A 14,548-nucleotide genomic window follows, 5' to 3' on the forward strand; every position below is an offset into this window, starting at 1 on the left:
GGTATCAGATGATGTCTGCATCTCTGGAATGCATAGGAAGTGAAGACATGGGAAAGGAGAACATAAAAATAGAGCAGCGACAGGTGTTCTAGAAAGTAACCAAGAAAATAAGAGTGAGTGCAACAAGGAAGACGGTAGTGTGAACCAGGGAGGGAAACATAGGGCACGTATAGGAGCTGAGGCCTAAGCTGATGTGGAAAATGCAATGAGAAATACAGTGAGCTTAAGCAGAGCAGCAAGAGCTTGGAACAAAGGCTAAGACTAACATTCGGCTGGACTTGCCCTTTGAAATCAACTGACGTTCAGGGTGAACGATGGCAACAAAGGCAGCAAGTCAGAAACTGACAGGGTCACAGTGGTAAATACCCACCGGAAGTCCTGGGCAGAGGAGAAAGAATGCAACAGAGAACTCCCAGTGCTGCATTAGAAGCAGCCCAACAAAAGCAGGCGAATTTCCACAGACAGCTCTTGATCTTGTCAGAGGGAGAGTACACAAAGCAGGCCAGAAGGAGAGAAAGAAAGATAGACAGAAGGACAGAGCCCAGGTAGCAGATCAGAGAGAGAACACAAAGCAGGCCAGAAGGAGAGAACCCAGAGAGAGATAGAGAGCACGTGAGAGAGAGAGAGCGCACAAGAGAGAAAGAAAACCCAGGGAGGATCAGAGGGGGCGCAAGCCGAGGAAGCAGGCCACAGCGTACTGACTAATGTTGGGACACAGTTCCACAGATGGCAGCTGTTCTTACGAACATATGGACATATGAATTAGGAGCAGGAGTAGGCCACTTAGCCCCTCGAGCCTGCTCCGCTATTCAATAAGTTCATGGCTGAACTGATTACTCCACATTTCCACTTATGCCCGATAGCCTTTCGCCCCCTTGCCTATCAAGAATCTATCTACCTCTGCCTTAAAAATATTCAAAGACTCTGCTTCCACTACCTTTTGAGGAAGAGAGTTCCAAAGACTCACGACCCTCAGAGAAAAAATTTCTCCTCATCTCTGTCTTAAATGGGTGACCCCTTATTTTTAAATAGTGAGCCCTAGTTCTAGATTCTCCCACAAGGGGAAACATCTTTCCACATCCACCCTGTCAAGACCCCTTAGGATCTTCTGTTTCAATCAAGTCACCTCTTACCCTTCTAAACTCCAGAGGATACAAGCCTAGCCTGTCCAATCTTACCTCGCAAGACAGCCCATTCCAGGTATTAGTCTAGTAAACCTTCTCTGTACTGCCTCCAATGCATTTACATTCTTTGGCACCAACTGACCATTCTTCGCATGTACAGCCGAGTCAGTGATTGTCTTCAAGCAATTCTACCACAGGAAGCATCACAGTCAAGCCTAATCTGACCTCACTTGGCACTGACAGTTGCACGCCTTTGGTAGCTGAGGGTCACTGGACAGTGATCAGGAGCAGAACCCTGACTTATTTATCACATCTTAACACATTTTTTATAACTAATGAACTGAATTAGACCAACTTAGGAAAAAAGAATATCAAGAAAATTAGAGAGTTTTGTCTGTTTTCTTGCCTCCCCCCAAGAGAATACATGACTGCTGGTTGGTGGGGTGCATTGAAGGCTGTGATGCCTTGCTGCAACATGGCTGAACGGGACAGTCTCAATGGACCAGCTGGTCATTTCCTGGCGGTATATTTTTAGATGTGATCTGCAGGAAAGCACAAAATGTAAATCATAGAATGATAAAGCACAGAAAGGAGGCCATTCGGCCCAGTGTGCCTTGGAAAGAGCTATCCAATTAGTCCCACTGCTCACTCTTTCCTCATAGCCCATTAATTCATGTACTAAATGTTGTAAAGAAGTTGGTTTTATCCAGTCTAGTGGCTGAAGTGATGTTTCTCCCTCTGTACTCCAGCTGTTACTTTTGAGGGGTGTTCACTGACCTGACCCTCCCAGCAGGCACATCCACTCAAAGGGAGCACAGGTCAGAGAATTGGTGTCATGGCCTTGCCGCCCTGTCTGCAGCCCACACTCTCTTCGAGAGCAGTGCAGTGTCAGGAGCAGTTTACTTCATCTTTTTATTTGGAAGAATTAAATTTGAAAAAAAATGCAAGTTTCTAGGGACTCTCTCTACCTGTTCTGGGAATTGAATTCCAGAGTGTCCTGGCTGAGTGCAGATTCCCGCAGTCGCTCCTGACGAGCTTTGCGACGCCGTTCTTTAGCGAGTTCTTCTTCATCATCATCTGTCCGCTGACTGGTCATTCTGTGGACACAAGAGAATTCATTGTGAATATTGTTAACATTTGCTCTTTCTCATTGTAACCACTGCTGAAGCAAGTCAACTTGGTTTCTCAGTTCAAAGATTCTGCCTCCCCTCCCCCTCTAAACTCCTCACACCAGCACCAGCCTCCATTGCACCCCCCCCACCCCTCCTTCCATCCCACAGCCTCCACGGCTTTTCATTCAGTGATAGAGCTTCTGAATAATACTTTTTTAATCATGAATCATACCAGGAAGAATATTCATTGGGAGTCCAATATAAAGCCTATACAGAGAAGAGGAAGTCACAGGGTGTGGTACTATACTTGATTTGCTGGGATTGAGGGACTTGTAAGTAAGCAGGGTGATTCCTATGATCAAAAGTGCGTAACACAAAACAGTATTAACAGACAACATGTCTCAAAATAATCGCTGGCCTATTTTGATTGAACAATAAAGACAACACCAAGACCCCAGTGTCACCGAACAAGAGTCAGTACAAGTGTCCCTTTAAGGTCACCAATAATATAACATATAGATGGTCTAAACAAACTACCATGTTTTAATAAAGCAAAAAAAGACCAGAAGTAACCAGTTAAATGGCAATGTTATTATTGGTGTCTCGGAGGCACTCTACACCATGCGATGCCCACCAGTCGTGGACACAGAATGATCATGGTCCTGTTGGAAAGTCACATATTATGTGCCAGAGATGACACTCTGGAAGCAATATTCACGACTGGACGTGCCCAATTACGTATAAATTACACTCCATCAGCAACTCGTGTAATGGTGTTTGCCTGCTTTATTAACACAATTGACATGACTGTCTCGTGAGAGGCAAGTGTTTTCTCCTTGGTCAAACACAATTTAAAGCAAGAGTTTATCTTTTAGTTATATTATAACCTTTAAAGTGAATACTCTGAATAGTATAGAGCATTTACATGTTCTGTCAATTTTCATTCAGCAGTCTTGTTTTGGCATGTCAATCCATTAAATGATGCTTCAAACAAACTGGGAGCTGTGGAATAATTTTTGCTAGATTGGAGTAAAAAGGATCACATGTGTCATAAGCAAGATATTTATATTGTCATTTAAACACATTAGCTAATATGGCGAAATAAACATTTTAGTGAGTTATGTTTCGAATGTAGGACAAGGAGCTGCTTGAATCAGCTCTACGTTCACTACTGCGGCATAGAACATCCTGGAATGTTAACTTTTCCATTGATATAAACAATTTTGAAATTAATACTCAGAATACGGCACTACCCAGCTGTGGTTATGAACTCCATCACACGCTAATGCTTACTCTCAAAACCAGGCAACCCCAAAATTCATCTACTAATATCATACCTTCCTCCTCAACCATTCATCCAGTTTGTACCTGATCCTGAAAATGCAGTGCAACCACAATTGCAATGCAATAGTGACAACAGCCGTATAATCATGATATAATCAGGGATGGTTCCCAAGTTTCCTATCTTGTGTTTAAAACAAAAAAGGAGCTTACTTAAACAGACTGAGTCTCATATGATCCAAAATCTGCTCCCCTATCTGTTATTGTAAGTGGGTTAGTGTGCTCAGGATTAACAATTGCTCAACACTGGTACTGAACACTGAAAAATATAGGAAGAGCAATAGGCAATTTAGCCCCTGCATATCCATTTTACTTTTCAATTAGCTATTGGCTGATCTGAGCCTGAACCACCATTGATCCATATCTCTGAATACCCTTACCCAACAATAATCAACTGGTCTGAGTCTTGAAAATTTCAATTGCCCCAACATCCACAGCCTTCTGGGAGAGAGAGGGTCATTTTCAAATTCTCCACTGGGCAGTAACTTGGCAGAAACTTGGCAGAATGGATTGCCCGCTGAATGCAGAACCGGATTGTTTTTTATCCTGTTGATTATATTGTAGTGGCAATCAGGTGCATTCTAGAAAGGGTGGATGATCTACTCTGCCAGTTTCCACCCAGCCAGCGAAGTTGAAAATGACTCCAAGTGTAATGCCAACCACTGTGAAAATTCTCCTGTAACAGATCAATGTTAAGAGGTTAAAACCAATAGAAAGAAACTAAGAAACTTGAAAACAATAAAAATAGAATTGGTCCACAATGTGGTTAGAAAAAACTCTTTTTTAGAAAATATTCCTGTTATATTCCATGTGCGACAGGACTTTGGATGAAAGTATTCCATAGATCTTCACAATGCTGTTCACGCAGCTGATGATGTGAATCACTAGCCAAGTCCAGATGCTTTCTCAGATGTAAAAATTAACATGGGTTAAAATAAAGTCAATCAGAAAATCCAAGGTCAACCGTCCAAAAGCTTCTGAGGTCTGATCAGTGAATCAATCCTGACTGATAACACAATGTCAGAGGGTGGTGTACTTCATGTTGATGAGCACATATTCATAAATCATCCAGGTCTCTCACACCTCATAACACACTGGCCCTATATAAGTTAATGAGCACTTAGAACAAAGCCCTTATAATTTCAAGATATTCAACATGGCCTGGTCCCATTTGGACAATTTGCCTCTGATCTTCATTTATATTTTTTGTAAGGATAGAAAAAGACTTACATTTATATAGCACCTTTCAGAACCACAGGACTACTCAAAAACACTTTACAACCAATGAGTTACTTATGTAGTGTGGTAACTGCTGTGTCATAGGAAACATGGCAGCCAATTTGTGCACAGCAAGCTCCCACGAACAGCAATGAAATAAATGACCAGATAATCTGTTTTAAGTGTTGGTCGCCAAGATATAGGGAAAACTCCCCTGTTCTTCTTCAAATAGTAATATTCTTCAAATATCTTGTATTTCCACCTGAGAGGACAGAGCTTCAGTTTAACATCTCATCCAAAAGGCTTCTGACAGTGCATCACTCCCTCAGTACTGTACTGAAGTGTCAGCATAGATAATATGCTCAAGTCTCTGGAATGGATCGAGAAAGGAAAGAAAGTTTGCATTTTAATTCTATTTCAGAACTGTATGAGGTAAAATGCAGAAAACTCTCCATTTTGCCACGTTTGTGTTTTATTTTGTCATACACACTGTTTAAATGTTAGTGGGATTGTGATGATGAAATTAGTGGGAAATTAGTATTAGGAAGGAAATCCAATGCCGAGACATGATAGTGCAGTGGCACGCTGTGCCCAGGGAAGCAGGATGCAGGTTCACACACCAGATTGCTCGGTACAGTGAGCCCAAATTTGAAGTGGACATTCTGAGACAGCAGTGAAGACATAGCTCCTCTGATGGGGGGAAAAGAATGGAGAAACAAAACAGAAGAGATGACTTGTGTTATTCAAGCATGCTGCTTATCAGCTAGTTACAGAACAGGACTCAAACCTAAAGCTTGTTGCTGAATTTCTCCTCACCAGACAATGGTGCTTAGTCCAGCTGATGTGTTGGAGAAAAAGCACAAAATAATTAGCCTTTTTAACAAGACGAACTGATAATATGGCATTATTGGACTGCAACTGGGAGAGTGATATTTAACTTTAGACACTATCGAAGAAACAACTTGCATTCCTATAGTGCCTTTCATGATATCCCAAAATGCTTTACAACCAATTCAGTACTTTTATTTGAACTATAGTTACTGTTGTGATGTAGGAAATGCAAGACTCACCTTGTGCACAGTGTCAGGGTCCTGTAGTTTTTATTCGGAATATGTGGTTTGCCTTTATGGTTTGCTTTAAGAGCCGGCAAGCCTCAGGAGTTATAGGAAGGTGCATTTTCGTTGCCTTAGAAACGGCCATTTGGAGACTGCGATTCAAAGGGTGCATTCTCGATACCATGGAAACAGTCACTGGGAGTGAGCCTGATGTGATACATTTGTTTCAATTCAGTTTTGAACTGGCAGTTAGTAAGACAGTTTGTCCTAACAGAACACACAGACAGAAGGCACAGACAGCTGTGATGAGCACACCTGAGGGAGAGCTCTCAGCCATTTAAACTGAAGGAGTATGAATTTAGTCTGCTTAATTATTATCTCTTAAAATTCTAAAAAGTCCAGCCCAGACAGATCTCTGGTAATTTAAATTGAAGAAAGGGAAGTTGGACTGTGACAATCTTTTATCCTTCAAAGAACTCTAAAGTCAGATTGATTCTGTTGAAAGTGTTTGCAAGGCATTAATTGTTGAAATTCGCTGGACTTCAAGCAACATTCGCAGGAGAAGGAAAGCATCAACTACTGCTGAAGTTAGACTACGGACTGTTCTACTGTGGCAGACTTCGAACAACATCCTGTGAGGACTTCGAGCAACATTGGAATGTAAATTTGCAAGAACTCTAATTTTTCCGGTTTTAAATGTTGTTTACATCTTCATAGTGTTTAAGAATTTAGTTCTTCTAATTAAAGAGTTAATTTGCTGATTTAAAGACATCTGGTTTGGTTAGCCTCATTCGGGGGTTAATAGATGGTACAATTTGGCTGGGTCTTTCTTTAAATTGGAAAGTTTTAAACGATATGTTAGCTGATCTGAGGAACGACAGGACTGAATTAACAGTGTGCTGGTCCCACTACAATCAGAATCGTATATTTTGATTGGGGGCTTTGACAGGAGCGGTCGGTCGTAACAACAGCAAGTCCTGTGAACAGCAATGTTATAATGACCAGATCATCTGATTTAGCAACATTGGTTGAGGGATAAATATTGGCCAGGGAGATTTCCCCTGCTCGTCAACAAATACTGCCATCAGATCTTATAAGTCTACCTGAGAGGTAAGACGCGGCCTCAGTTTAATGTCTCATCCAAAGGACAGCACCTCTGACAGTGTGGCACTCTTGCAGTAAGTCACTGGACTGCCAGCCTGGATTACATTCTTAAATTCCTGGACATGGATTTTAATCCACAATCTTCTGACTCAGAGATGAGAGTGCTTTCAATTGAGCTTCTTCTTCTTTGGTCCCATTGTCTCGAGAGACAATGGGTAAGCGCCTGGAGGTGGTCAGTGGTTTGTGAAGCAGCGCCTGGAGTGGCTATAAAGGCCAATTCTAGAGTGACAGACTCTTCCACAGACGCTGCAGATAAAATTGGTTGTCGGGGCTGTTACACAGTTGGCTCTCTCCTTGCACTTCTGTCTTTTTTCCTGCCAACTGCTAAATCTCTTCGACTCGCCACTCCTTAGCCCCGCCTTTATGGCTGTCCGCCAGCTCTGGCGATCATTGGCAACTGACTCCCATGACTTGCGATCAATGTCACAGGACTTCATGTCGCCCTTGTAGATGTCTTTAAAGCAGAGACATGAACGGCCAGTGGGTTAGATAGACGAGCTCGCTGTACAATGCATCCTTGGGGATCCTGCCATCTTCCATGCGGCTCACATGGCCAAGCCATCTCAAGCGCCATTGGCTCAGTAGGGTGTATATGCTGGGGATGCGGGCCACCTCGAGGACTTCTGCATTGGAGATACAGTCCTGCCACCTGATGCCAAGGCTTCTCTGGAGGCAGTGAAGATGGAATGAGTTGAGACATCGTTCTTGGCTGACATACGTTGTCCAGACCTCGCTGCCATAGAGCAAGGTACTGAGGACACAGGCCTGATACACTCGGACTTTTGTGTTCCGTGTCAGTGCGCCATTTTCCCACACTCTCTTGGCCAGTCTGGACATAGCAGTGGACGCCTTTCCCATGCGCCTGTTGATTTCTGCATCAGGAGACAGGCTACTGGTGATAGTTGAGCCTAGGTAGGTGAACTCTTGAACCGCTTCCAGAGTGTGGTCGCCAATATTGATGGATGGAGCATTTCTGACGTCCTGTCCCATGATGTTCGTTTTTTTGAGGCTGATGGTTGGGTCAGAATCGTTGCAGGCAGACGCAATCCTGTTGATGAGTCTCTGCAGACACTCTTCAGTGTGAGATGTTAGTGCTGCATCATCAGCAAAGTGGAGTTCCCTGATGAGGACTTTCCGTACTTTGGTCTTCGCTCTAAGATGGGCAAGGTTGAACAATCTGCCATCTGATCTTGTGTGGAGGAAAATTCCACCTTCTGAAGACTTGAATGCATGTGACAGCAGCTGTGAGAAGAAGATACCAAACAGTGCAGATGCGAGAACACAGCCCGGTTTCACAGCACACACGATAGGAAAGGGGTCTGATGAGGCACTGCTATACTGAATTGTGCCTTTCATATTGTCATGGAATGAGGTGATGATACTTCGTAGCTTTGGTGAACATCCGATCTTTGCTAGTAGTCTGAAGAGACCACGTCTGCTAATGAGGTCAAAGGCTTTGGTGTGATCTATGAAAGCAATGTGGAGGGGCATCTGTTGTTCGTGGCATTTCTCCTGTAGCTGGCGAAGGGAGAACAGCATGTCAATGGTGGATCTCTCTGCTCGGAAGCCACACCGTGCCTCAGGGTAGACATGCACAGCCAGCTTCTGGAGTCTGTTTAAAACGACTCGAGCGAAGACTTTCCCCACTATGCTGAGCAGGGAGATTCCATGGTAGCTGCTGCAGTCACCGCGGTCACTCTTGTTCTTATAGAGGGTGATGATATTGGCATCGCGCATGTCCTGTGGTACTGCTCCCTCATCCCAGCACAGGCAAAGCAGTTCATGGAGTGCTGACAGTATAGCAGGCTTTGCACTCTTGATTATTTCAGGAGTAATGCCGTCCTTTCCAGGGGCTTTTCCACTGGCTAGAGAATCAATGGCATCACTGAGTTCCGATTTTGTTGGCTGTTCATCCAGCTCATCCATGACTGGCAGAGACTGGGCTGCATTGAGGGCGGTATCAGTGAAAGCATTTTCCCTGGAGTACAGTTCTAGGTAGTGTTCCATCCAGCAGTCCATTTGCTTGCGTTGGTCAGTGATTGTATCCCCTGATTTAGACTAGAGGGGGGTGATCTTCTTGATGGTTGGCCCAAAAGCTCTCTTAATGCCATCATACCTTCCGCTGATGTTTCCGGTGTCGGAGGCCAACTGAATACGACTGCATAGGTGTTGCCAGTAGTCATTTGCACAGCGTCTGGCTGTTCTTTGTGCAGCACTTCTGGCTACTTTAAGTGCTATGGATGTTAACTCGCTGGGGGCTTTCTTGTACTTCAATAGTGCAGTGCGTTTAGCAGTTAGGACAGGTTCCAGCTCTTCAAAGTGAGATTGAAACCATTCTGCATCTCACGTTTGCCAAAGGTGGTCATTGCTGAGTTATAGATGGCGTCTTTGATGTGGGCCCACTTGGTCTCTGCATCCCTTGTAGGAGTGTTTTGAAGGGCTTTTTCAAGTGAATTTAGAAACCTATGTAACAGCTGTGGATAAGAAATTCTGTTGGTGTTGATGCGCAGGCGGCTCTTCTGCTTGGAGTGATGCAGCTTCTTTGCTTTGAGTCTAACTTTGCTGCACACCAGGGAGTGGTTGATGTCACTGTGGAGGCTACATGTGATTTGGACAGTGTTTATAGAGGCTTGCCTTGTGACGATGAGGTCCAGCTGGTGCCAACGACGTGATCTTGGGTGCCTCCATGAAACATGGTGACAGGGTTTAGTATGAAAGAACGAGTTGGTGATGCAGAGGTTGTGATAGGTACACAACTCCAGCAGTCTCTGTCCATTCTCATTCATCCTTCCAATGCCATAGCGCCCAAGGCAGGAGGGCCATGTGTCATGGTTGTCCTCAACCCTGGCGTTAAAGTCCCCCAGCAGGAACAAATGTTCGGTATTAGGAATGCCACTAATGATATTATGGAGTTCCACGTAGAACTGGTCTTTAGCTTCAGGTGGGGAGCAGAGTGTGGGAGCATAGATGCTGAGTAGGTGCACTGGACCAGAGGCGGTGAGCAGTCGGATGGACAGTATGCGTTCAGAGCCATTTGAGGGTGGCTCTATCATGCTGAGCAAAGAGTTTCTGATGGCGAAGCCCATTCCATGCTTCTGGTTTCTTCAGGATCTCTAACCTGCCTGTAGAAGGTGTAGTCTTGCTCTCTTAGAGATCCACTCGCAGGGAGGCGTGTCTCCTGAAGTGCTGCAATGTCCACATGAATCTACTGAGCTCGTTGTTAATGATAGCGGTCTTCCGAGAGTCATTGATTTGTGTAAGGTCTTCCGACAGGCCAGGACACATATTTCTGACGTTCCAGCTTGCAAAATGAAGGGCTGGTACCTTCTTTCCTTTATTTGTCGTGCTGTTTGGCGTGGTGTTACAGTCCACTTGTCAGGCAATGACCCTGAGCTCCAAGCATCCATTGAAGCAGGTGGACTGTGGCGGGTCAGAACCTTTCTGACCGGGGGATGCTCGGTTTGAGGCGGGCAGTAGCTGTCCAGTGAGATGCAATGACCTCTCCCACCGACAAAGGCAACCCTTGGCGCCCAATCTCTACGCCAATTGAGCTGGACCTATAACCCGTAACTGCTGCCTTCCGTGTTGTTTTTGTCGCTGTGAGGCGACTATGGAGTGACCTCTCCATGGCGCATGCCTGGGCGGAATGTATGGAGGTTGTGAGTTGCCCAAGCATCAAAACCCCCCTCTTGGCCTTCCTAGTGGGGTCCAAAGGAGTGCAGAGCACGACGTTTGGCACCGGTATGGCTGCAGGAACTGCCGGAAACATGCCAAAGGTGACACATGACCGCCTTTGGGGTTCAGCTCCGGATTTTCTGTTTGGATTTACTCCCTTAGCCTTGGCCTCTCCCGAGACGCCCACAAGGCAGTGGGGTTGTTAGCTCCTATCCCTGAACAGGGGCCTTAACAAGTAAATTGTGCGATTTCATGGAGAGGGAAGGAGGGGCACGAGGAGGAGGGGGTGTGAGGGGGAAGGGTGCGAGGGGGAAGGGGAAGCAAGGGAGGAGGGGGAGGGGGAAGGGGGTGCAAGGGAGTAGGGGTTGGGGGGAAGGAGGTGTGAGGGGGGTGGGGGTGCAAGGGGGAAATGTGGTGCAAAGGTAGTGCGGGTAGAGGGGGGAGGTGTCCAGTGAGGCACAGCCTTCACGGCCTCCTCAATGTCGGCGTCCTCCAGGCTGACGCTGCGCTCATGGTCGCCATCCAGCTCACGGTGGAGCTTCCCAGCTCCCAGCTGTGATGGTGGAAGGACAACCATGGCCAGACTGAGGCCCTGAGCCTCGACGACCGCTTCATGAGCGCTCGGGCCACCTGCTCCTCTCCGTCAAGCTCCCAGTAGACTGCGGAGACAAGAAGAAGTCACAACACTCAGCCACCATCCCGAGGGTCCAGGCCTGAGTTGTGGAATCACAGCAGCTCTAAACTCTGTAGCTTGCCCAGAGGCACTTCACAGCGCAACAACAGCCAGCTGCAATTATTTTACAGATTACTGGGCCAGTTAGCTCATCAGAGACCAAGGATCAAACTAGGGGCTCTTTGGTTTGGTACAGCTCAGCATCACAACATGCAATTTTCCTTCTTGTCTTTTTACTGAAATACTGGCCCTGAAAATGAGTAGGCCTACAATGCCATTAAACAGACTGGTGCCATGAGTTTCTTTGTGTTATCTTCAGCAACAAAATGAGATACGTGGATTCTAGTTCCTTGAAGATCTCTAGAAGCTAAAATACTGTACACAATACAGAGCTAACTATACACAGAACCTCTCTCAGGGTGTTACAGTGCAGAGTAACTATGGCTTCTAGTCACATGACTACATCCTGGTACTTAGCTCATTAGCATACCGCATTCTTAAAGGGACATCACTCGAATCATACAACAACTGGGATCACACCTAGCAGGAGCCTTTGCCACTGAACCTGACGGGATTGATGGGGACAGTGGGAAGTCCTTCATTTCATATCAACGGCATCCAATTTTTCAAGTCCGCTTTTGTATTTGTAATTCTGCAGATCAGGCAGCATCCCAGTGAATCTGCACTCTCTTTTCCCTCAACATCTTTCCTATAGTGAGGAACGCAAAACTGTACACAGTGCTCCAACTGTAGTCTTACGAAGGCTTTCTATAGATTCACCATAAAATCTCGACTTTCGTATTCTATACCTGTTCCCATAAAACCATTCACTTTTTTTTAATGGCCTTATCCACTTGAGGTGCTGTTTTTAATGTCCTATGAGCCTGCAAACCACAAATTCCTTTGCTCTTCAGCATCACCCATCCTGTTTCCTATTCAAAGTATAAATATTACTTTTGTTTTTTAAATCCAAAATGTACCACCTCATATTTACTGACATTGAATTCCTTCAGCCATATTTTTACCTATTCCACTATCTTATCAATATTCCCTTCAGTCCTCAAAATTATTTACTATGCTTTCTATTTTAGTATTGTCTGAAAATTTGGACACCAATCTCTAACTCTTTGAACTCTCCTCTAACTAGTTTCCAATACAGTCTGCTGCCGACATAACTCTTAATCCTCTCCAATAGTCTACTGTATTCTACCTTGTCAAAGGCTTTTTGAAAGACCATGTACACCACATCCACTGCTCATATCTATCATCATATCTGTCACCTCTTCAAAGAACTCTATCAGGTTTGTCAAGCACAATCTTCCTTTCTGAAATTCACGCTGACTTCTAATTACTTTCTCTTCATCCAGATATTTAGTAATTTCATCTTTAATTAAAGATCTTAAAATTTTCCCCATCACAGATTTTAAACTAATTGGCTTGTAATTATCTGGTTTAGCTCGATTTCACTTTATGAATGGAAATTACATTGGCTACTCTTCTCTCTTTTGGTACACATGCACTCTCATCGGAATTATAGGGCCTGCTCTATTTCTTTCCTCAGTTCCCTCAGTATCCCATAATATATCCCATCAGGTCCCAACGCTTAGTTCTCTAATTTATCTAATACCTTTCTTTTATTTAATTGCTTTGAACTAATTCACAATTGATATATCCTCAATAGCCTTCTTTTTTGTAAACAATGTAAGGAAAGGTTAGAAAAATTCAGCCTTGAAAAGAACAAAACGAAAGGTTAACCCTGAACACTATTTAAAGTCAAACCGCAAATGGATAATTGAGTATGGATGCAATCTGGTAAAAAAAACATCAGGACTGCTGTCAGAAAACATTTCTTCATGCTGAGTGATTGATACTTGGAATGGTAGCTGGCTCAGGTGATTAAGGTAAAAACTGTGAAATTATTCAAGAGAGATGTTGTGGTGGAGGTATTGGCCTTTGTGACTCAGGGCACAAGAACAAAAAAAGGAAATAAAGGCCAGAATTTTACGGCCCCCAAAAGCGGGCTGGTGATGGTGGGCGGGTGTAAAATGGAGTGGGAAGCAGGTGGGGGGGCCATTCCTGACCCCCTCCCACCCCCGTTGCAATTTTACACGGGGCAGCAGCAGTGAAAAACGGCCCGCCCACCCCAGGCCAATCAAGGCACTTAAGTGACCAAAGTGGCCAATTAACTACCACTTAAGGGCCTCCTTCTGCCACCGTGGGTATTTTCCCTGCGGCGGCCGGATGGCAATGGCCCCAAGAACTCTGCCTGGTAAAACCAAGAGGCCTTCTTGCGGCTGGGGAGGGGCTCTCCTGATCGGGAACCCTGTGCCCCACAGGGAGCCTTCCCTAAAGCCCCAACCGCCCCGAGGCACAATACACTCCCCGCCCATCCGACCCCCCTTTCCTAGCTGGGGCCCAGTCAACTGTCCCCAGTGAGGTCCTAAAAAGTTAACCTGAGTTCCGTGGCTGCCCATCCTCTTGTCTCCGATGTCTGGGTGTAGTCCTAGCTGTGGCAACCAGTCCAGGTGGCGCTGCTGGGACAAAGAGCTGCCAGCCTTTAGGTGGGACTTCCTACCTCAAGGAGGTGGAAGTCCCGCCGAAGACCAATTAAGGGCCTGGGGAGCAAAAAATCCAGCGTGGCTCCCAGGCCCAGCTGAGGCGGGCTCGCCCCCGACTTTTTGGCCTGGGGGCACCTATACTGCTGGACAAAAGCTTGGAGAACTCAGACAATCCCTGGAACGTGCCACAGGAGAAAAGGTTGAGTGCCAATGTCATGGTTAAGGCTACAGGCATTGGGTGCCCATCACTTCCCATTGGCAGCAACTCATGCTCTGGAATACCGTACAGCCCTGCCACCACTTCCTGGATAGACGGAGTCTTCGTAAACCTTGGTGCTCAGACATTTCAATGAAGCTGATCCTCTAACGGTACACTCTTTGAGCTAGGTAGCACTTTCTGCGACCATTAGGCTGCCCTCTTGCACCCATACGCCCTCCTGATTCACATCCAATCACTTCCTCAGGTTGTCAGAGCTTCCCTGGCCGCTTCACAGGCACTCCATGTGGCTGCATCCCCACCTCGGCGCCATTTTCCTCTTCACTGGAAGAGGCAAATCCTGAAAGCATTGACCCCCATAGCAAGATGAAGCCTCCAGTGCAATGAACCTCTCAAGAACCTTGTCCTGCC

General features: G+C 45.5%; 1 protein-coding gene across 5 annotated transcripts in view; it reads right to left on the minus strand.

Moving 5' to 3' along the window:
- The window catches only part of LOC137384699 (non-muscle caldesmon-like), a 258,457-nt gene that overhangs the window by 83,888 nt on the left and 160,021 nt on the right, over positions 1–14,548 (minus strand). For all 5 annotated transcript variants that reach the window (XM_068058995.1, XM_068058991.1, XM_068058993.1 and 2 more), the window contains one exon: positions 2,093–2,221. In XM_068058995.1, coding sequence (XP_067915096.1) covers positions 2,093–2,221 — 129 coding nt within the window. The remainder of the gene's footprint in view (positions 1–2,092; positions 2,222–14,548) is intronic.

The sequence above is a fragment of the Heterodontus francisci genome, chromosome 27 (assembly GCF_036365525.1).
Source record: "Heterodontus francisci isolate sHetFra1 chromosome 27, sHetFra1.hap1, whole genome shotgun sequence".
NCBI classification, from domain to species: Eukaryota; Metazoa; Chordata; class Chondrichthyes; order Heterodontiformes; family Heterodontidae; genus Heterodontus; species Heterodontus francisci.